This window comes from Microcebus murinus, chromosome 14 (assembly GCF_040939455.1).
Source record: "Microcebus murinus isolate Inina chromosome 14, M.murinus_Inina_mat1.0, whole genome shotgun sequence".
NCBI classification, from domain to species: domain Eukaryota; kingdom Metazoa; phylum Chordata; class Mammalia; order Primates; family Cheirogaleidae; genus Microcebus; species Microcebus murinus.
Window position 1 is genome coordinate 10363325 of NC_134117.1, and position 23296 is coordinate 10386620.

Sequence of the window (23296 nt, forward strand, 5' to 3'; positions counted from 1 at the left end):
ATAGGTGAGACTATAAAAGCCTGTATATTGTCTCTAAGTTCCCCTCACTACTTAAACTAGGACAAGATTGAGTGCAGTGGTGCTCAAATTCAGATGGCTAAGAATTCATGGTGCTCTTTGTGGAACTCTGGACATATGGTGATATGTGATAGTGTGATATCCAAGTGTGCTAAACAGGACTTTTGATTGCAAATGACCCAACTTGGTCTTAGTTAAACCAGAAGATGAATAAATTGGTTCATGAATGGGCTGTTGTCAGGCTCACTTAAAAACAAGTACATAAATGATGTCTACAGGAATTGCCTCTTTACTCTTTACTCTGCTTTCCTCTGGGATGGCTTCGCTTTCAGACAGATTTTGGTCACAGTAGCCACATGTAGCTTCAGGATTATAACCTTTCAATATTGCAGCCTCCAATACTAAACCTATTCTTGGAATTGTCTTTGATTTGCTCATCCCAAAACCAAACACCAGAATCATTGTAAGGCCTAGGTCAGGTATACCCTTGAACTGAGGGTGCAGTGGTTGCTCCCTCTTAAAGAAAGTACATGACAAAAGGTGGGGAACGGAAGCTAGTCTTGCAAAACAACATATTTTCACATTAATTCCTTGGTAGCTCTTATGTCCCAGTATTGCTAATTCCTGGAGATGTGAAAGTTAATTGTGAATAGAGAGCAAATTTGTGGGCTGGTATTGAAAACTTGGTATGTATGGCCTCGTTTAGTTTTTGTTCATTGGTTTTATTCTCTTACAGGCACTTAGTACTCCACGTACTTGACTTTCTAGTAGTGCCCATCCTTGTCCTTGGATTACCATTATTGTTTCTTCCCTCAGAGTGCTCTACATCTAGGATATGTGATTCCTTTACACTTCAACATGTTTCATTTCTACACCTCTTTCAAGGCCTAGCTCAAATACCATCTCTTTCAGAAACCCTCTCTGAGATTCTTTGATCCACCTTAGTTTTTCTTCTTTGCTTTTAAGCCATTATTCTAGTCATAGCTTATTTTAGCTCTCAATATCCTTGTAGCACCTGGCAGAGTGCTGGGCAAACAGTAGGTTTAATAAATAATGAACAGTTAATGCTGCACTCTTGATTTGGGGGGAAATGTCTATTCCTTTAATTGTCTGGCAGTACCAGATACTTTTAAGTTGGCCTTTACTTTAGAAATTGTGTTGATATACTTGCAAGTTACTTAGAAGTAACTTACGCTCCCCAATTACTACTTTTTTTTTTTAAAGACAGAGTCTCGCTCTGTCACCCCAGCTAGAGTGCACTGAAGTCATCATAGCACACTGCAACCTCAAACTTCTGGGTTCAAGCAATCCTCCTGCCTCGGCCTTATGAGAAGCTGGGACTACAGGTGTGCAACACAATGCCCAGCTAATTTTTTCTATTTTTGGTAGAGACAGGGTCTTGTTCTTGCTCAGGCTAATCTCGAACTCCTGACCTCAGATGATCTTTCCACCTCAGCCCCCTAGAGTGCTAGGGTCCAGTCATGAGCCAGTGCCCATGGCCCCCAATTACTGTTTAATGTAGCTCCACTACTCATTATCTGGTATGTTCATGTTTCTTAAACAAATGCAGTCAGAATAGTATTGTTGAAGTCACAGTCATGGCTATATATGTCTTTTCTTTAAACGTCCATTTTGGCTACATACAGAAATATTCCTTTTTTCCCCTGATTCATTGATCATTTATTGGTACACATCTAGTAGAACAGTGATTCTTAAACTTCAGTATAGTCACCTAGAAGGCTTTTTAAAACATGAGTCCTGAGACCTCACCCCAAGAGTTTATAATTCACTAGGTTTAGGGTTGGCTGAATAATTTGTATTTCTAACAAGTACTCAGGTGATACCAATGATGCTGGTCAGGAAACAGGCTTTGAGGACCAGTTTACTAGTGGGTTTAATCCTCATCCATCAGAATCACCTGAGGAAGAAGCCCCACTCCCCCACTTAATTTCAGAACTGGTCTTTGTCCAGTTAAGTAAAAGTGTTTGGAAGCTCTGCTAAGGCATGGTGTTGGCGGGATTTTATGAGCATTTCTAGCAGAACCAGCTCTGTAACAAACGTGGACAAAATTTTTTACTCTGTATCTCTATAGCACCTGTGTGATGAATATGAATGTTGGCAGAATTGGCCAACTGTGTGGTTTGGTGGTTTTAGTTCCCCATAAATCTGTATTCCATCAATAATTCACTCTTTGGGGTCTTGGCCAATTCCTTTAGGTGCCTCCTGTAGATTGTTTATTAATTGTGAGGGATAAATAGTAGCTGTACAGTACAGAAATTGATTATCATTTGACTGGGTGATCAAAATTAGCATTACCAAAGAGGAAAAGATGGATATCATCTCTGTCTAGATACCGTGCCTTTAGAAGGACACAACATCACTTATGTAATAGTCTGATTGGTCATACTTGACTGGAATCTATCTAATTATAAGGAATCAGACAAATCCAAAATGAGATTCATTCTGTTTTTTCTTAAAGGACCTGTATTATTCTCTTTTTATTTTTTTTTTAAACTAATCTGTCAGTATGTATTATTCTTAAATAGCAATATCATAAAAGATAAAGATTGAGAAACTATTCCATATTAAAGGAAATTAAACATGATAGCTAAATGCAGTGTATGATCCTAACCTGGGTCCTGTACTGAAGGGAAAAAGTGCTGTAGAGCTGCAGTCTCCTAGGCTGTGGACCAGTACTGATCAGTGGCCTGTTAGGAACTAGTCACAGCAGGAGGTGAGCAGCAGGCAAGCAAAGCTTCATCTGTATATATAGCCACTCCTCTTCACTCATACAAACGCATAAGTTCCGCCTCCTGTCACATCAGTGGCAGCATTAGATTCTCATAAGGAGTGCACAACATAGATCCCTCGCACATGCATTTTATAGTAGGGTTCATGCTCCTCTGAGAATCTAATGCCTGATGATCTGAGGTGGAGCTGAGGGTGTGATGCTAGTGCTGGGGAACAGCTGCAAATACAGATTATCATTAGCAGAGAGGTTTGATGGTACAATAAATGTATTGCACCTGAATCGTCCTGAAAACACCCCCTCACCCACACCCCTGTCTGTGGAAAAATTGTCTTCCATGAAACTGATCCCTGGTGCCAAGAAGGTTGGGGACCACAGCAGTAAAGGACAGGATTAGGTCATGTGACAAATTGGAATATGGAGAGGTAAAATTACGTATAATAGTGCAATTTAATATTAAATGGATCAGAAAAATATATGAGAGATAGAGCAAATGATAAGCAAATGGGGCATAGATGTAGGTGTTCTTTGCAACTTAGAGATTATTCCTGAATTAAAAGTTAAAAAAAAAAACCAAACACCCTCTGCTCTTCATTTCAGGGTAGTTGAAAAGATTTTTTAAAACCTACCTTAAAATGTTTTGAAAAAACAGTGTTTTTTACAAATGCTAGCTCATATGCTGCTTAGTCTAGGTAGCCTCAGGGCTCATGTTCTCAGCTAGCTTGTTAGCTCTAGGGAGCTTGCAGGAGGTCAGCATACCCCTGATTTATAATATCCAACCCCTAGTAGGGCAGCTTCTTGAGCAGGCATTGTCAAACTATGACTGACCCTCAGGCCACGTGAGGGCTGCCTAGCACATTTATCCAGCCCTCCGCGTGTTTTTTGCCGCTGCTGCCTGTTCTGCTTAGCAGCGGACTAGTCCCGGGCCCACAGTACGCACTCTCCAATGGTCTGAGGGACAGCGAACTGACCCCGTTTAAAAAGTTTGAGGACCCCTGTTCTTGAATATCTTGTGTAGTGCTTCATACACACTGAAGTATAAAATTTATCATTCTATCTAAGATTCATTCTATTATAGTAGCAAATTTTAGTTCAGTTTTAACTGGCTAAACTAATGTGTGATTCACCTGATCGTAGTCTGTCATTATATATTGTACCTTTTAGCTTTGAAAAAAGATATTTCTCTTTCAGCCCAAAATGGAGTTAATCCTGACTGGGAGAAGAAAGTAATTGAATATTTTAAGGAAAAGCTGAAGGAAAATAATGCTCCTAAATGGGTAAGCTTATTGCTGTTTTGGGGGAGAGGGTTGGACAGACCATAGTTTCTCTCCGTAGAGTAGTAACCCACATGTAATTTAAAAATACATAAATTACTGTGTACTTCTGCTTTACATACATTTGTATAATAAAAATTTTTGGTCTCTTTTTGCAACTTAAGTCCAAACAGTTAAATGCTTCTATATTGTGCCTCTAGGTGGCAGTAAATGACCACATTACTTCTTAAGGCAAATCTTAAATTGCAAGAGCTTCGATTACCTTTGTTTTATTACCTTCATTTCAAAAGAATTGGCATGTACTATATTTAAGAGAAGAGCTCAACAGAGTAAATGCCTTTTTGCTAACTGAAAAGTATATTCTGAAGGAAAAGCTTCCTTTTACATTGTGGTCAAATGTTATCTTAACAAACTTGTAAGAACTTGGAAAGTACTTTTGTCCCAACAATTATATTATGTTGACCATTGAGACTATGTGGCTCCTTAATGGAGCCAGTGATGTATATGTGTGTGTGTGTGTGTGTGTGTGTGTGTGTGTGTGTGTGTGTGTGTGTGTGTGTGTAGCAATCTGAGTCGATTATATATGCTTAATGTTTTATAGACAGAATATTTTGTTGACTTATTAAATTGTTTTCCTTTAAGGTACCGTCATTGAATGAAGTTCCGCTTCATTATTTGAAACCTAACAGTTTTGTGAAATTTCGCTGCATGATTCAGGATATGTTTGACCCTGAGTTTTACATGGGAGTTTATGAAACGGTTAACCAAAACACAAAAACACGTGTATGTGTTGCTTTTTTCATGAAACTTTCTGCTTATAATTTGTGTTATTAATTTTGTTCTTTGTTTATGGTATTGTTGATTCTGGTATATTGATGTAATACTGTTATCCTATATTTTGGGTCATAGGTTCTTCATTTTGGAAAATACAGAGATGTAGCAGAGTGTGGGGTATGTATCTTTAAGATATATAAAACATTTTTAATAAGAATTTTTTCCTAAGCAGAGAATTTATTTATTTGATCTTAAATTTATCTTGTGTGTAAATAAGTTTTTAAGAAATCATGTGTAATGTTTTCTTCATTTGGCTTTAAGAGTTTTTCTAGTGTTTTGGTTTTTTTATCTTCTAAAGATCTTTTAGAAGAGGGAATATTGTAAATGATATTAATTTCTTTCTCTAATATCTATATACTTGATTTAAAACTTCAAAGGTTATGATGAATTCTTTTAAAATGAAAGTAGGCCAAGCATGGTGGCTCATGCCTATAATCCCACACTTTGGGTGGCCAAGGTGGGAGGATCGCTTGAGGCCAGGAGTTTGAGACTGGACTGAGCAACATAGTGAGACCCATAGTTACAAAAAATAAAAAAGTTAGCTGAGTGTGGTGGTGCATGCCTATAGTTCCAGCTACTTGGGGGGCTAAGGTGAGAGGATCACTTGAGCCCGGGAGGTTGAAGGCTTAGTGAGCTATGATCAAGCCACTGCACTCCTGCCCAGGCAGCAGAATGATACTCTGTCTCTAAAAAAGAAAACTAAAATACAATGAAATGAAAGTAGAATATTAACTTAGGGCTTAGCATTTGCTTGATTAAATATAATTAAGTCCTGCCCTTTTTTCCTGGGAGAAAAAATATTTTTAATGAACTTAAACAGTAATAGAAACTCTTATATATCAATAATGGGAGGGAAGAAAGCAGAATATTGGATATAACTATAATTGTGAAAGGGAGGGGTAGTCTTAAGAAACTTAATAAAGGAGCAGATGTAGAGGAACCACAGTATATCTGCATTTTGTATGCATTGCTTTTCTGATATAGGGGAACAATGTGCAGGATAAAACAATTTCATTTTGACACCTCTTCAAACATGCCTGATGCCATAGCTGGGGAAGGTTTAATATTTATTTCTAGTGTAATAGTAAAAAAGAGGCCAGGTGCGGTGACTGACGCTTGTGATCCTAGCACTTTGGGAGGCCAAGGTGGGAGGATTGCTTGAGGCCAGCAGTTCAGGACAAGCCTGAGCAAGAGTGAGACCCCGTCTCTATAAAAAAAATAGTAAAAACAATTATATCAACATGTCAAAGTAAATGTTATCACCAAAAATGTCTCCCTCAGTTTGCTCTTTGTTTTTCATGTGTTTCTGTTGAAACACAGACCCTGATTTTCAGCTGTTGGAAAGAAAACAAGTACCACAGGTGGAGATTGACTAGGCAGGGGCCCAGTAGAAAAGTGGGACCTCTGTGGAGTTACCTACATTCTGGGTCTAGTTCTCTGCTTTGTGAATCCAGAATCTTAGTTTATCAGTTTATCTAGTCCTTGGAATCTAACTCAGATAAATATATCAAACCCTAATATTCACCTGTTAAATTCACATTAGAAGTTGTTCCTGATTGAATAAAGTATTCTAGATCAGTAGGCAGATCTGGACAGAAGGACAGCCCTAATTTGGAAGGTTACTGCAAAGATTATATTAAACAAAAATATAACCTCCAACAATTATTTAAAGTAATGAACTCATTTGAAAGATGGCACTTCAGGTCTCCCAATGTCTTTTTTCTTTTAGAGTGTTTCCATAAGATAAATATTGTTCCAGGTCTAATGGATCAACTTTATAAATGCCTACTGTATCCTTTATTTGAGGAGCTCTAATACATTAGGGTAATATATTAATACATAAGTTTTTCTAGTACACAATAATGTAATATAGCTCAGTAATCTCAGCATTTGAAAATGGGCCAGTGAAATAGATGAGACTGTCCATTTGTAACACTACCAAAGGCTAAGACAGAGTTTATATTAGGACATTAAATATGAAATGTCTGATTTCCAATCAGAAATGTACTTTATTATATCTCAAAACAAGCAATACATTAAGCAAAGTGTGCACCTAAACTGGCTACATAGTTTTGCCATCTTAACAGTAACTTGTTTATGCCAGCAGTGAAGAAGCCTAGAGAGCAAGTGGCAGTGAAATCATGAAAGGTGTTTTCCACAGCTTGTTGAGAATTGAATATTTTTCCTTGGAAAAAGTGGTCCAAAGCCTGGAAGATGTAGTAGTCAGTTGATGTAAGGTCCAGTGAATATGGTGGATGATAGAGAGTTTCTGTCATCAAGTCCAGCTTCTATAGCTTGAGCAGCATTGTTCATGTGACATGTGACCAAGCATTGTCTTGCAAGAGGATTGGACGGTCTCTGTTGACCAATCTCAGCTTCTTCATCACAAGCATCCTCCTCATTTCATCCTGTTGGTTGCAGTAGACATACACTATAATCGATGGACCAGATTTCATGAAGCTGTAGTGGATAATACCTGCACCAGACCACCGAACAGACACCATTAGCTTTTCTAAATGAATATTCAGTTTTGGACTGTGTTTTGGCACCTCATCTTTATCCAACCATTGGGCCAAATGCTTGCAATTATCAAAAGAATCCATTTTTCATCACATTTAACAATACTGTGTAGAAATGGTTTGCCTTTATGTCGTGACAGCAAGAAAGGCAAGCTTAGAGACAATTTCTCTGCCAATGCTTATTTAATTTGCATGTATCCAGCTGCTTTTCCTTGCCAATTTGTTTCAAATGATCCAGTGTTTTTGGACCATTTGGTCAAACCTTGCTGCTAATGCACCTAGGGGTTGAGATGGATTCACTTCCACTGCCACTTTCAGCTCATCATTATCCACCTTGGTCTCAGGTCACCCATGTGGCTCATTTTCAAGATGAAAATCAGCAGAACAGAACTTGTCAAACCATCCAACGTACTGTATGTTCATTAACTACATCCTTCACAAACACTTCATTGATGTTTCAAGCTGTCTGAACTGCACTGGTTCCATGATAGAACTCATTTGAAAATAACACGAATTTTTGACTTATCCATGGTTTCACAAAAATTGCTCTAAAAAAAACTTGAAAAATAATCACAAGCCACATGTGCATTTGTAGACTGACACCATACCTTCATAATAGAATAAGTGTCAAAGTGAAATGTCAGATACCAACTATCGAACTTAGTAGTTAAGGAAATCAGACATTTCATACTTAATAACCTATACCTATGTTGCTAAAGAGTTAAGAATAAAAGCCCATTTCAGGAAAAGGGGACCTTGGGCCTGGAAAGAAGGAAGCAAACAGAAATCCCAGCTTGTATACATTATCTCACGCTCAAACTTGATGCCTCTTGGGTCCTTTCTTCCTCTTAGGGTTTTCTGTGTATCTTTGAAATAGAGAATATGCCTTTCCTAAGGAGTAATATCTGGCTTTTAAAAATCTCATCTAGAGCTACCTAATGAGGAATATAGGTCATTAAATTCCTGTATTGTAATAGGCTGATTCTGATACTTTTCTATAAAAGAGGCAGCAGGATTACCATGTGCTTTGTCTTTGAAAGGATTAAAAAGGATTTAATTTTGTAACCTAGGGTACTGTGTATTATGGATTTTAGGAAGAGATAGTGTTTTGATTATTGCACTTGAAATTATTTTATATCAGTTTTCTTTTAAAGATGTCAATTTGGAGTTGCTTGTTAATTAACTCTTTTTTTTTTTTTTTTAAGACAGAGTCTCACTTTGCTGCCCAGGCTAGAGTGAGTGCTGTGGCGTCAGCCTAGCTCACAGCAACCTCAAATGCCTGGGCTCAAGCGATCCTTCTGCCTCAGCCTCCCAAGTAGCTGGGACTACAGGCATGTGCCACCTTGCCCGGCTAATTTTTTCTATATATATTAGCTGGCCACTTAATTTCTTTCTATTTTTATAGTAGAGACGAGGTCTTGCTCTTGCTCAGGCTGGTTTCAAACTCCTGACCTTGAGCAAACCGCCCACCTCGGTCTCCCAGAGTGCTAGGATTACAGGTGTGAGCCACCTCGCCAGGCCGTTAATTAACTCTTTATGTAGAGTATTTGCTACAGTGTTATAAATAATGTGATAATGTGGTTGCTAATTTAAAATTTTTTTAATTTCTCTTAATATATTTTTTAAAATACTTTTTGTGCACATCACAGCCTCAACAAGAACTGGATTTAAACTCTCCAAGAACTACCACTTTGGAAAGACAGACTTTCTATTGTGTTCCAGTGCCTGGAGAATCTTCATGGGTAAAGGAAATATCCTTTATATGAAACTTCTTATGTATTGAATGGTTCCTAATTATTTTTTTTAATTAAAATGATCACAGTTCAGACTTAGAATTTCCGAAAACCTGGTCTTTTTACCCTAGTTAGTTGGAAAAAAATTATTCTTCATATTTATAAAGCTTGACTCTATTTTAATTAAATGTGTTTCATTTGTCCAAACAGGAAAACCTATAAAACAACCTGAATATTCATCACTGAGAAATGCTAAAATTGTGGCACATATTTATGATGAAATAGTGTTAAAAATATTGAGGTAGATTTAAAGGTACTGAAAAAGAGTATCATGATAAGTTAAAAAAATAGTTTCAAACTAGAATTCATTCTAATTTTCTTAAGGGAAAACAGCATGTTCTTTTGAGAGGAGATTGTGGAAAGATCTCAGTCTCCTTTTTTTAAAATTAATTTTAGCTAGTAGTTTTTAAAGGGCGTGGTTCCCATACACTGAAATGCACAGATTTTAAGTATTCACTTCAGTGATTTGAGTAAATCCATACATTTATATATAATTTATACTCCAGTCAAAATAAAGAACTTCTTGAAAATTCACTTGTGCCGTTTTTCAGTCACCAGTTCCTTCTCCTGTAATCACCATCCTCCTGAATTCTTTCACCATAGCTTAGTTTTACCTATTCTTGAGTGTCACATAAATTGAATCATACAATATATAATATTGTGTCTGACTCCAGCACTTGAAAGTGATCCATGTTGTGTGTGTCAGTGGTTCATTCCTTTTTATTGCTGAGTATTGGTGCCCTATTGATGAGCACATTTCCAGTTTTGAGCCTGGCATTTTCTTTGGGAGAAGGTTTTAAATTACTTCATCAGTTTTTTTTTTAGCAGATATTTTAAGTCAATTGTAATAAATTGTATCTTTCAAGAAATCTTTCAAAGTCATTTAATTTCAGTTGTTGAATTTATCGACAAAGCTTTTCATAGTATTTCTTTATTTTCCTTTTAATGTCTGTGGGATATCTAGCCTTGATCTCTTTCATTCCCAATAGTGTTAATTTATTTTTCTCTTTTTTTGATTAGTGTTGCTAGGGATTATCAGCCAACTTTTTATTCTAATTTTCTCTGTTTGACTGTTTTGTATTTCACTGATTTCTGCTCTTAACTATTTCTTTTCCTTTTGGTTTGGTTTTAATTTGTCTTTTTCTGACTTCTTAAGGTGGATGCCCAGGTCATCGAGTTAAAATTTTTGTTGTTTTAACTTGACTCTCACAACAGTATACTTCTGTATAGTCCCTTGTTCTTTGTGCTATTGTTGTGTATTTCATTGGTACTTTGATGATAGAGCTCATGATATATTAGTACTATTTTTGATTTAAACTGTCAGTTGTCTTCTACATAAATTAAGAAATTACTATTTCTAGCTTTCTTCTTTGTTTTTTATATGGAATTATTTCCCTTAGCTGTTTTGTTTTTTTTTCTTTTTAAGTATAGATTTGTTGGAGATGAATTCTCTCCATTTCTGTTCAGCTGAAAATGTCTTTATTTCACTTTCATTTTTTTTTTTTTTTGAGACAGAGTCTCGCTTTGTTGCCTAGGCTAGAGTGAGTGCCGTGGCGTCAGCCTAGCTCACAGCAACCTCAAACTCCTGGGCTCAAGCGATCCTTCTGTCTCAGCCTCCCAAGTAGCTGGGACTACAGGCATGTGCCACCATGCCTGGCTAATTTTTTTCTATATATATTAGTTGGCCAATTAATTTCTTTCTGTTTATGGTGGAGACAGGGTCTCGCTGTTACTCAGGCTGGTTTTGAACTCCTGACCTTGAGCAATCCGCCCACCTCAGCCTCCCAGAGTGCTAGGATTACAGGCGTGAGCCACCTCGCCCGGCCTAGAATTCTTGATTGACAGATATTTCCCCTCTCTAATACTTAAATGATATTTGTGCCATTATCTTCTGGCCTGCACTAGTTTTTGTTTTTTTATTCTTGAGACAGAGTCTCACTCTCTTGCCTGGGCTAGAAATGCTGTGGCGTCAGCCTAGTTCACAGCAACCTCAAACTCCTGGGCTCAAATGATCCTCCCTCAGCCTCCCCCGTGGCTGGGACTACAGGTACATGCTACCGTGCTGGCTAATTTTTTCTATTTTTAGTTGTTTGGCTAATTTCTTTCTATTTATAGTAGAGATGGGGTCTTACTCTTGCTTGGGCTGGTCTGGAACTCTTGAGCTCTAATAATCCTCCCGCCTTGGCCTCCAAGAGTGCTAGGATTACAGGAGTGACCACCGTGCCTGGCCCACTGGTTTTTGATAAAAGGTTAGCAATCATTCTTATTGTTCCACTGTATGTGATATGTCTTTTGTTTTCCTCTGGCCACTTCTGATTTTTTTTTTTTTTTTTTTTTTTTGAGACAGAGTCTTGTTTTGTTGCCCAGGCTAGAATGAGTGCCGTAGCGTCAGCCTAGCTCACAGCAACCTCAAACTCCTGGGCTCAAGTGATCCTGCTGCCTCAGCCTCCCGAGTAGCTGGGACTACAGGCATGTGCCACCATGCCCGGCTAATTTTTTCTATATGTATTAGTTGGCCAATTAATTTCTTTCTATTTATAGTAGAGACGGGGTCTCACTCTTGTCAGGCTAGTTTCGAACTCCTGACATTGAGCAATCCGCCCACCTCAGCCTCCCAGAGTGCTAGGATTACAGGCGTGAGCCACCGCGCCCGGCCCACTTCTGATATTCTTTATCTTCAGTTTTCAGCACTTTGACTATGGTGCACCTAGGTATGGGTTTTTTTTAATGTGCTTATCTTGGGTTTTGTTGAAGTTTTTGAATCTGGGGGTGGATATTTTTTAGAAAATTTGGGAAATTTCAAGTCAGTATTTATTTAGATACTTTTTCTGTCCCAAACTCATCATTTTCTGGAACTTTAATCATATGATTTTAAGTCCACTTGTTATTGTTCTCTAGGTGACCCAGGCTCTGTTCATTTTTGTTTTGATTGTTTTTTCTCTTTTCTCCCTTTGCTTCAGTTTGGGTAGTTACTATTGACCTATGTTCAATCTCACTAATTTTTTTTTTCTCTCCAATCTGCTGTCAAGCCCACTAGGTGATTTTTTTTTTCATTTCAGATATCTTATTTTTCAGTTTTAGATTTTTTGTTTTGTTTTTTGTTGTTTCTGTTTCTCTGCTAATACTTTTCATCTGTTGACTAATTATATCCATCTTTTCTTTTAAAATTCTAATTTCATAATTGTGTTAATGTCCTTGTCCACTAATCCCAATGTCTAGGTCATTTTCTGGATTTGTTTTTATTGACGGATTATAATCCCCATTACAGGTCATATTTTCCTGCTTCCTCACATACTAATTAATGTTTTATTGTATGTTGATTTACAGCATTGTAGAGAGTTTAGTTTTTTGTCGTCTTTTCAAGAATGTTGCATGTTGTTGTGACATACTTTATTGGATCACTTTGATCTTATCAAGGCCTGGTTTTGGGATCTGTTAAGGTTGTTGTGGACCAGATTTTGCTGTGTAAGACATAGTCCTTATTGATGAGGTCTGCTCTTTCCTGGTGTTACCTTAATGCCTGGGATTCTTGGCAAAGTCCAGTTCTAGTAGTATACTACTTCCAGAGTCTCCATTTAACTTTTGGCTAAAGATCCAAACAACGTGCACAGATTTCTGGGTCGTCTTCTATATGCAAATGGTTCCTTCCTAGTACTTTTCTGCAAATTCCAGTTGCTTCAGTAGCTGAGCTAAGCACTCTTTTTTCTCCACCAGCAAGAGCAGGGTGTCTGCTGCTTTTTGTTGGTGTTTGGAAAGTGCTTCCAAGAGAGCTGGAAGAATGTGAAGTTTACCAGTGTGTTTCTCCTCCTTCGAGGATCATAGCCTTATGCTTCCAGTTGTCCAGTGACTGAAAAGAATTGCTTCATATATTTTGTCCAGTTAAATAGTTGTTTACAGCAGAGATGGGGGCATACAATTGTTACCTATTTATCTCATGACCAAAAACTGGCAGTCTAGCCTCATTTTATTTTATTTTATTTTATTTTATTTTATTTTATTTTATTTTATTTTATTTTATTTTTTGAGAAAGTGTCACACTCTGTTGCCCAGGCTGGAGTGCCATGGCATCAGCCTAGCTCACAGCAACCTTAAACTCCTGGACTTAAGCAGTCCTCCTGCCTCAGCATCCCTAGTAGCTGGGACTACAGGCATGCGCTACCATGCCCAACTAATTTTTATATATATATTTTTAGTTGTCCAGCTAATTTCTTTCTATTTTTTTAGTAGAGACAGTCTCACTCTTGCTCAGGCTGGTCTCAAACTCCTGAGCTCAAACAATCTGCCCGCCTCGGCCTCCCAGAGTGCTAGGATTACAAGCGTGAGCCACCATGTCCGGCCTCCTAGCCTCCTTAAGTCATGTAATTAGCATAAAATTTAGGATATTGCTCAGTTCGTGGTAGTCTTTTCTTAACCTTTCATTTAACGCCTATGTTAATGCAAACCAAGCTCGAGTCAGTCCCTCAACATCCTATACTCCCAGTCGTCACAAGAGGAGTTACGAAGATGATGAAGATATGGACCTACAGCCCAATAAACAGAAAGACCAACATGCAGGTGCCAGACAAGCAGGTAGTGTTTGTCAACATGCTTCCTGTAGACTTCTGCTCTCTTACAGTCTGTTGGTTTTCAGAATAAATCATTTCAGAATAAATCATAATATAGCTCTAGATTTAGGTGTTGGTGATGATGTGGCAACCTTACTTTCAAGTTTATCACAATTATAGACGGTTTTGAGAGTTTTTACAGTACTCTGGTCAGACTGTGCTTTGTAACTGAGCAATTAGACATCACTTAAGTGAGAATTGGCTGCTCTAAATGTATGTTTTTAGAGTCTCAAGTAGTTAGGTGGACAAGGTCTTTTCAATCTTCTTATTTTTTTCCCAACTCTTAAGTAATGTAATAAGTATGGTACTTTACCCTAAAAATTACTTATTTATAATTGGAAAATATCCTTTCTCGTTTTTTTTAGAATATTGGTACTTTTATTTTATAGAACTAAAAACATCAAAGGAAAAACAGAATTGTGATATACCAGAGGCATTTGTAGTGGTTTATTTTTTAAGACATGCTTAAAGTACAACTATTTCTGATTAAAACAGACCAAAAGTTGAAATTTCCTAAGAGCATGAGAGAATCTTTCTTTCTTTCTTTCTTTCTTTCTTTCTTTCTTTCTTTCTTTCTTTCTTTCTTTCTTTCTTTCTTTCTTTCTTTCTTTCTTTCTTTCTTTCTTTGTAAAAGGAACTGTTGGAATCTAAGAATTTCAGAATTGCTATATATTATTATTGATTTCAATCACAGCTTTTACAAGCAGTGAATTTCTTTGTTATGGCAGGTAGATAAGTTTGTCTTTATTTCTCCTTTTACCTGCCAGTCACTTCCCTTTAGCACCTTTGATCAGAAGGAAAGGAGTCAAAACAAATGGGACTGGTCATTTACTATCTGCAAGAATGGGTTAAGAACGCAAATTTAACAATGAGTGGTAAATAAAAATTTACTATTGAATTTCATGGAACCATATATTCTACTTTATAAACTTGCAAGACATATTTTAATGTTTTTAAAATTGAAATCTTTTACAATGAATATGTACAAATGAGGTGTAATAATCTTTCTTTTTCTCCACCCACACCCAAAGTTTATTAAAATTAATGGTGTATCATAATAATAAGTGATGTATTCAAGTCCAGGAAATATAGTAATTCTATCACTTAAGTAGTTGATGCCACCTTCTATTTCTTGCCTTTTTTGTTTGGGTTTTTTATATACATTTGAATACTTTGTGTAAAGTTCAACTTGTTCGTTTCTAGTCAGTCTTTTAGGCTATACATATTTTTAACCTTTTTATTTTAAGATAAATATAGATTTACATGCAATTTTAAGAAACAATATAGAGAAGTCATATATGCCCTTCGCCCACTTTCCCCCAATGGTGATATTACATAATCATAGTAAAATTATCAACCAGGAAATGGACATTGATATAATCTGTCAACCTTATTCAGAATTCACTGTGTGTGTGTGAAGGTGGGGGTAGGGGGGTAGTGAGGACTGGAGTTTGGTTTCCTTTTTTTTTCTTTTTTTTTGAGACAGCATCTCACTCTGTTGGCCTGGTAGAGTGCAGTGCCATCATAGCTCACTGTAGCCTCCAACTCCTGGGCCCAAGCAATCCTCCTGCCTCAGCCTCCCAAGTGGCTAGGAGTACAGGTATAGGCCACCATGCCCAGCTTTTTTTCCTGCTTTTGGTAGAGATGGGGTCTTGCTCTTGCTCATGCTATACTCAAACTCCTGACTTCAGGTGATCCTCCCACCTTGGCCTCTTAGAGTATTAGGATTACAGATGCAAGCCACAGCCCCTGGCCTAATATTAACTTTTGAAAGTACTTAGACATGATTTGATGGGAGGAATTTGTTGCCATTTTATAGTAGGAAAAAAATTAAAAATTTCAGATCTTCATATTTATCTTTGTTCTGTTATAGGTCAAACAGAGGACTTTGTTAGTATGTGCTATTTTCTTAAAAACTGTAATAGCCTAAACTTTGTGAGCTCAGAAGCATCATTTATATCAAACTTGAAAGGCAGTTATGGAATGTTCTTTTTCTCCAGGAAACCTTAGAAATGACTAAGTGCAATGCTATCCTTTGAATTTAGGGAGTGTTGGTGGACTCCAGTGGTGTGGAGAGCCAAAGCGTTTAGAAACTGAAGCTTCTACTGGGCAACAGCTGAACTCCCTGAACCTTTCTTCTCCTTTTGATCTGAATTTTCCATTGCCAGGAGAAAAGGGCCCTGCATGCCTTGTGAAGGTAATAAAACCTTTTGTAGATCTGCCATTGACATGTTATATGTCTCAGAAATTAAAATGGAAAACTCTAAGCATTTGTATTCTTTTGTTACTATCATGAATCACTACAAACTTAGTAGCCTAAAGCAATACAAATGTATTATCTTACAGGTTTTAGGTCAGAAGCCTGATACGGGTCTCACTAAGGTAAAATCAAGGTGCTAGCAAGGCTACATTCCTTCTGGAGGATTTAGGGGAAAATCTGGGCTGGGATTTTTGTTGTTGTTTATTTTTTGTTTTGTTTTATTTACCTTCTCTACCTTCTAGAGGCTGTGTGCATGCCTTGGTTTGTGGCCCCTTCCTCCTTATTCAGAACCAGCAACATTACATCTGTCTAACCATTTTTTTATGATCATATCTCATCTGACCATAACCAGGAAAGGTTCCACGATTTTAAGGACCTGTGTGTGATTACATTGATAATCCAGGATAATCCCCCCTTCTCAGGGCCCTTAATTTAATCACACCTGCAAGTTCCTTTTGCATGTAAGGTAACATTCACAAGTTCTGAGATTAGATTGTGGACATCTTTGGGTGGACCCTTATTCTGGCTACACTGTGTTCTTAAAGAATTGAATATTTTAAATGTAGAGGTGGAACAACGTTTTAATTTATGTCTACTTCCTATATCATTTCTAACTTCATAATATCTTCTTCATTTTTACCATTCTTCTTTCTTTTAGCAAAACTCATTTCTCATTTGTATTTAAAATAAAATAGAAGAAAACCATTAATGTTTTTTTGATCCTGATAATTGAACAAGTAATGAAAGTTTCAAAAATGGTCATTGAGAATTTTCATTCTTGATGGTTTTCACTTAAATAGCCCTTCAGTGATATAGCACAGGGGCTGGAATTTCCACTTTTTTCTCTGCCATACTTCTGTTAGGTCTCACCAGTAAGAAGCTTTGACAGTTACTAATGTCCATCATGACAGACAATTTTGAAAGTTTATTTTTTTATTGTGAAAAATCTTCTAGCCAGTTTAAATTTTGTGTTAATCCTTCCAATGTTGCATAGTTTATGAATAAGCCCAAAGTTAATAATCTTGGGGTTTTTTTTTCCTTCCATTACTATGGTTAATACGTTTTGAGATGATGTGTAGTTTGAATTGACCATCAGCCTTGGGAAAAGCCTTTTCTTGGAAGTAGGTGTGGTATATTGAAATCAGACATTGATCTAGGAGTCAAGAATCCTGTGTTATAATTTTAAACTTACTTGCTAACTAGCAGAATGACTTTAGACCTGTACCTTCTTTTGGTCCCAATTTATGAAATAAAGGAGTCGTTTTAAGGTCCATATCCTGATCTGAAATTCTAAGATGATAATATTAATGTTATTTCAAGACTAATAGCTTAGCCTTTTTTGTGTTAGCCCTAACAATGTGATTTCATGTGGGTCTCTTGTTAGGTTTATGAAGATTGGGATTGTTTCAAAGTAAATGACATTCTTGAGCTATATGGCATACTATCTGTGGATCCTGTGCTAAGTATACTGAATAATGATGACAGGTGAGTCTGTTTGCTCTCTTGGTTATTTTTTATTTTGCTATAATTCCAAACTTTCAGGAAAGTTGCAGGATAGTTATCAAGAATTCCCTTTTTCTCAGATTTACCAGTTAACACATATGCCCTATGTGCTTTCTCATTCATTGGTGCTATGTACACTTTTTTTTTTTTTTTTTTTTTTTTTGAGACATAGTCTTGCTTTGTTGCCTGAGCTAGAGTGCTGTGGCATCAGCCTAGCTCACTGAAACCTCAAACTCCTGGGCTCAAGGAATCCTCCTGCCTCAGCCTCCCAAGTAGCTGGGACTATAGGCATGCACAACCATACCCAGCTAATATAGTTTTTGTTTTTTCTATTTTTCATTGCCCAGCTAATTTTTTTTTTCTATTTTTAGTTGCCCAGCTAAGTTTTTTCCATTTTTAGTAGAGATAGGGTCTCGCTCTTGCTCAGCTGGTATCAAACTCTTGACCTTAAGTGATCCTCCCGGCTCAGCCTCCCTGAGTGCTAGGATTACAGGCTCTATGTACACATTTTTCTGAAACACTTAAAAGTACATTGCGGACATCAGACCCTTTTATCCCTAAATACTTGAGTCAGTATTTCCTAAGAACAATGACTTTCTCATATATAATCAAAGTATAAGTATCAAAATTAGGAAATTTATCTTAAACATATGATACACTAATCCACAATCCATACTTAGTTTTGCTAATTGTCTCAATCCTGTTCTTTTTTGTACTTCCCACCTCTTACTCTTGGTCCAGGATTTACAGGATCACTCATTGCATGCATCTGAAACAGTCTTTATCCTTTCTTTGTCTTTAATGGCCTTGACACTATTTGGGGACAACGAGGTGGGCTTAAACAACAGAGATTTATGTCTCATAGTCCTGGAGGCTGGAAAGTCCAAGATCAAGGCACCAGCAGATCTCGTGTCTAGGAAGGGTCTACCTACTTCCTGGTTTGCAGATGGCTGCCTTCTGGTATGGTGGAGAGCAGAGAACCTTGACACTTTCGTAGAGTATAAGCCAGTTATTTTGTAGAATATTTCTCAGTTTGTGTGTCTGATGTTTCATCATGATTAGATTCAGGTTATGATTTTGGGCAGGTTACCACAGAAGTGATGTTTCCTCATTGCATTACAGTGGGAGGCACATGATGTCAGTTTGTCCCATTACTGGTGATGTAAATTTTGCTCACTTAGTTAAGGTGGTGTCTACCAGGTGTCTCTCTTATAAAGTTACTGTTTTTCACTTTATAATTAACAAGTAATTTAGAGGAAAATACTTTCAGACTATGTAAATATCCCATTTCTAATTAAACTTTTACCAAATTATTTTAGCATCCATTGCTAATTCTTGCTTGAATCAATTATTGCTATGTTGGCAATTGTCTGACTCAGTCATTCTATGTTTATTTTCTGGCATTCTACTATAAGAGATTTCTCTTCCACTTGTTTATTCAGGTAATTTATTTTCTTATATCAGTATGGACTGATACATTCTTATTCAGTGTTAGTATCATTATTTTGAGACTCAAATTTTCTCAGATTTGGCTAGTGCAAGCCGTTTTAAGCATGCTCTGAGTCCTGTTTTTAAGATGACCTTATCATTTTCTAACACATTTATTTTCTGGCCCATTAAGCTGTTTCAGCTTTATCTTGTATTTTCCATGTGCCAGCCCAAATGTTAGCCATTTTTTTCAAAGAGTACCAGTTTCTTTAAGTGAGGAATTTTGTTTAAAAATCAAGATCTGAGTGCCAGGTGTGCTCATTGGTACTGCATTAGCTTTGTTTCTATAGTCTTAGTGGACAGAGCTGGGATACATACATACAAATCCATATATGTGTATACATATTTACACACACATATATACTCACATGTACACATGTCTTCATATATTTCTACATCTATGAAAAAGCATGAGTTCATACTAGTGATTCCAGTTCAACACCAGAGACGCCATTCTAATTGTCCTCCTTTCTATATTTGTAACTCTTTTCTAAAAACTTGACTCCCATTATCCACAGTATATCCTCTGCTGATTTCTACAATGCACAGGAGGGAATTTCAGAATTGGTAGCACTATAAAATACAAACCTAGTAACTAGAGTTCAATGTTTGTTTCCGTTTTTGTTTTTTTAATTCTTTTTGTTTTTAAGATGGGATCTGTCACACAACTGGAGTGCAGTGTTGTGATCATAGCTCACTGTAGCCTCAAACTCCTGGGCTCAAGCAATCCTCCTGCTTCAGCCTTCTGAGTATCTAGGACTATAGGCACATGCCACCACACCTGGCTAATTTTTCTTATTTTTTGTAGAGATGAGGCCTCAATATGTTGCCCAGGCTGGCCTCAGAACTCCTGGCCTCAAGCAATCCTCCTACCTTGGCCTCCCAAAGTGCTGGATTGAAGATTCTTGGTTGAATTAGTTATTGCCATGTTGGCAGTTGTCTAACTCAGTCAATCCTTGTGCATTTATTTTCTGGCATTCCTTCTACATTTATTTCCAGGGCAGCCACTGTGCCTGGCTCCATTTTTTTTAGTGGGAGGCTATATAGTCAGAGAGTACTGTGTTCCAAGGTTACTTGGTTAACTTTCCTCCCCCTTCAATATGATTCCATTATATGTTTTATAGAGGTTCATTTGGGTCTGATTGTTTCACTTCAGAGTTTTTTTTTTCCACCCCTATTGTTTTGATTTTTTTTTTAAGTGTAGGAAATGTTAACATTATTTATTGCCAAATCAAAACTATACAGAAAGCTGTCAGGAGAACTGTTCCCTGCTATCCCCATTCCTGCTTGCCTGTTCCCACCCAGCCTCCTTAGGGAACCTTTAGTCTTGGTTTCTGGTTTATCCTTCATATATTTCTTTTTTACAAAAATAGGTAGATCTTGAAACACTAGCCTGAGCGAGACCCCGTCTCTACCAAAAGTAGAAATAAATTAATTGACCAACTAAAAATATATATACAAAAAATTAGCCGGGCATGGTGGTGCATGCCTGTAGTCCCAGCTACTCGGGAGGCTGAGGCAGTAGGATCGCTGAGCCCCGGAGATTGAGGTTGCTGTGAGCCAGGCTGACGCCACGGCACTCACTCTAGCCTGGGCAACAAAGTGAGACTCTGTCTCAAAAAAAAGGTAGATCTGTGTATATTCCGTTCCCACCTTTTATCTTCTATAAAAGGTGGCATAGGATATGTGCTCTTTTATACTTTAATAAGAATACGAAAGGGGGGAGGTAGTGTGGTTCAATTTCCTTTTTTTGTGTTTTTTTTTTGGGGGGAGGTGATTTGAGACAGAGTTTCCCTCTGTCACCCTGGGTAGAGTGCAGTGGTGTCATCATAGCTCACTCAAACTGCTGGGCTCAAGGGATCCTCCTCCCTCAGCCTCCTGAGTAGCTGGGACTACAGGTGCATGCCACAATTTTTCTATTTTCAGTAGAGATGGGTCTCACTCTTGCTTAAGCTGGATTCAAGCGATCCTCCTACCTCAGCCTCCCAGAGTACTGGGATTACAGGCATGGGCCACCGTGTCCCACCTATACTTTTGTTTTTTGGGGTTTTTTTTTTGTTTTTTACTGAACAGTGTATCTGGGAAATCCAGATCTTCCTTATACTCTTTTGTTCTGAGGTTGCCAAGAGAAAGGACTGATGTTCCTGCTCTACAATAGACTTTCCTTGTTGAATACTGGATATTTGTCTTGATTTCTGCATAGGAAGAACTTTACATTTTTCACACTAAAAAGAAATGGTGCAAAATAAAAATTTTAAACAACTTTAATAAATTTAAACAACTTGAATAACAATCCTTTAATTGTCCCTAAATAAATTTTAAACAACTTGAATAACAATCCCTTAATTATAGTATATAAAATTGCTGATAGTGGCAATTTCTGCTTATGATGACTTTCCTGCTTTAGTTAGTTCATTATTGAGGCAGTTTAGAGGTTAAGAGCACAAACAGCCAGATGACCTTGGGTTGGAATCCTTATTTGGCCACTTACTAGCTGTGTGACCTTCAGCTTGGTTTCCTCATTATAAATAAGGGTAGTTGTGAGGTTTTAATGAATTTATGTGTGTAAAACATTGAACATTGCCCATCATGTGTTATGTAAAAGGTTGTCATTCTCGTAGTAAAAGGAAATAGTTGTATGAATTTATTACTCTAGAGTCGAATGAATCTATAAAAGTCTGAAGATCTAAAAACATTTTAGTCATTTGTTTCAATCATCTCACAATAAATCTATTATCTGATAATTTATTTAGCAAATCTGAAAAATTTCCCCTTTATTTTCATAGCTTGTCCACTCACTATTCAAGGAAAGTATCATGCAAAAATAAAATTTAGGAAAAATAATTAGCAAGATAGAGATGAATAGATTCTCCACACAGTGAATAATAGATACCAGATTGCATTTGAAAAAAAGACCCCAAGAGTTTTTTTTTTTTTTTTTTATTTCAGAATATTATGGGGGTACAAACATTTTGGTTACGTATAATGCCTTTGCCTTGCCCAAGCCAGGGCTATAGGTGTGCCCTTCCCCCCTATAGTGTGCTCCACATCCAAAAGTTGTAAGTTTACCCCACACACACACCAGCCCCCTCCCACCTGACCAGCACCCAATGAATATTAGTACCATGTGAGCACCTTAGTGGTGATGAGTTAATACCTGTTTGATGGGGAGTACATGTGGTGCTGGTTTTTCCATTCTTGTGATACCTCACTTCAAAGGATGGGCTCAAGCTCTATCCAGGATAATATAAGAGATGCTAGGTTAACATTTTTTGTGTGTGGCTGAGTAGAACTCCATGGTATACATATACCACATTTTATTAATCCACTCTTGTATTGATGGGCACTTGGGTTGTTTTCACATCTTTGGTATTGTGAATTGTGCTGCCATAAACATTCGAGTGCAGATGTCTTTATTGTAAAAGGTCTTTTTTTCCTCTGAAGACCCTGGTTTTTGAGATGTGCCTTGAAGTATTTCGTATCTCAGCTGATAGTTGAAAAAAGAGTATCTGTGTTTTGAAATAACCTTAAAATGAGTAACATCCTGGATCCCATTTATTGCAGTGATAGCATACTGAGTAAGAAATATTATTGTTCTTAAAGAATGGAATATAAATACATTATATCATAATATGACCTAACAGCTTGAAATCTGTGTGATATAACATTTTACAGTGAGAAGCCACTTTCTGTTCTTACAGGAGATGTACAGGTAGAAATATTCTTGGCTTGAATTCTAATTTTGTCTTCAGAGATGCATATTATTTTTACATCTGTATCGTCGATATCTCTCCAAATTGAAGCTTTTTATTGTCTCTCCGCAGGGATGCCTCTGCACTGCTGGATCCAATGGAGTGCACAGACACAGCAGAAGAGCAGAGAGTACACAGTCCTCCTGCATCATTAGTGCCAAGAATTCATGTGATTTTAGCCCAGAAGTTGCAACACATTAACCCATTATTGCCTGCTTGCCTTAACAAAGAGGAGAGCAAAACCTGTAAGTGTAAGTGTTAAAGCCTAGTGAACTAGTGACTGTTAGCTTCAGCATGTGTCTGGAGCTGCCTGTAACATGTGCTTATCGTGGAATCGAAAGTCAGGTCCTCATTTGTCAGAATAAGTTTTTCCAGTAATCACTGTTTCTTTACCCCATTTTCCTCTTAATTGTCTTCATTGAAATTAGGCCACTTGATCTGTGGTCAGATCGATTGGGGAAAAAGAAAAGCAAAACAAAACAAAAAAAAAGAAAGAAATTAG

The 23296-nt window shown here is 37.2% G+C and overlaps 1 protein-coding gene across 3 annotated transcripts in view; it reads left to right on the forward strand.

The window, feature by feature from the left end:
• Nucleotides 1–23296, forward strand: part of MCMBP (minichromosome maintenance complex binding protein) — a 54158-nt gene that overhangs the window by 17767 nt on the left and 13095 nt on the right. Inside the window, exons 2-10 of one of the 3 annotated variants that reach the window (XM_076009750.1) lie at nt 3959–4044; nt 4684–4824; nt 4951–4992; nt 9044–9145; nt 13612–13756; nt 15278–15391; nt 15837–15988; nt 17436–17536; nt 22867–23039. In XM_076009750.1, the coding sequence (XP_075865865.1) occupies nt 3959–4044; nt 4684–4824; nt 4951–4992; nt 9044–9145; nt 13612–13756; nt 15278–15391; nt 15837–15988; nt 17436–17536; nt 22867–23039 (1056 nt within the window). Of the gene's footprint in view, nt 1–3958; nt 4045–4683; nt 4825–4950; nt 4993–9043; nt 9146–13611; nt 13757–15277; nt 15392–15836; nt 15989–17435; nt 17537–22866; nt 23046–23296 lie in introns of all 3 variants that reach the window. The other 2 variants (XM_012739171.2, XM_012739172.2) reach the window with 2 other exon arrangements.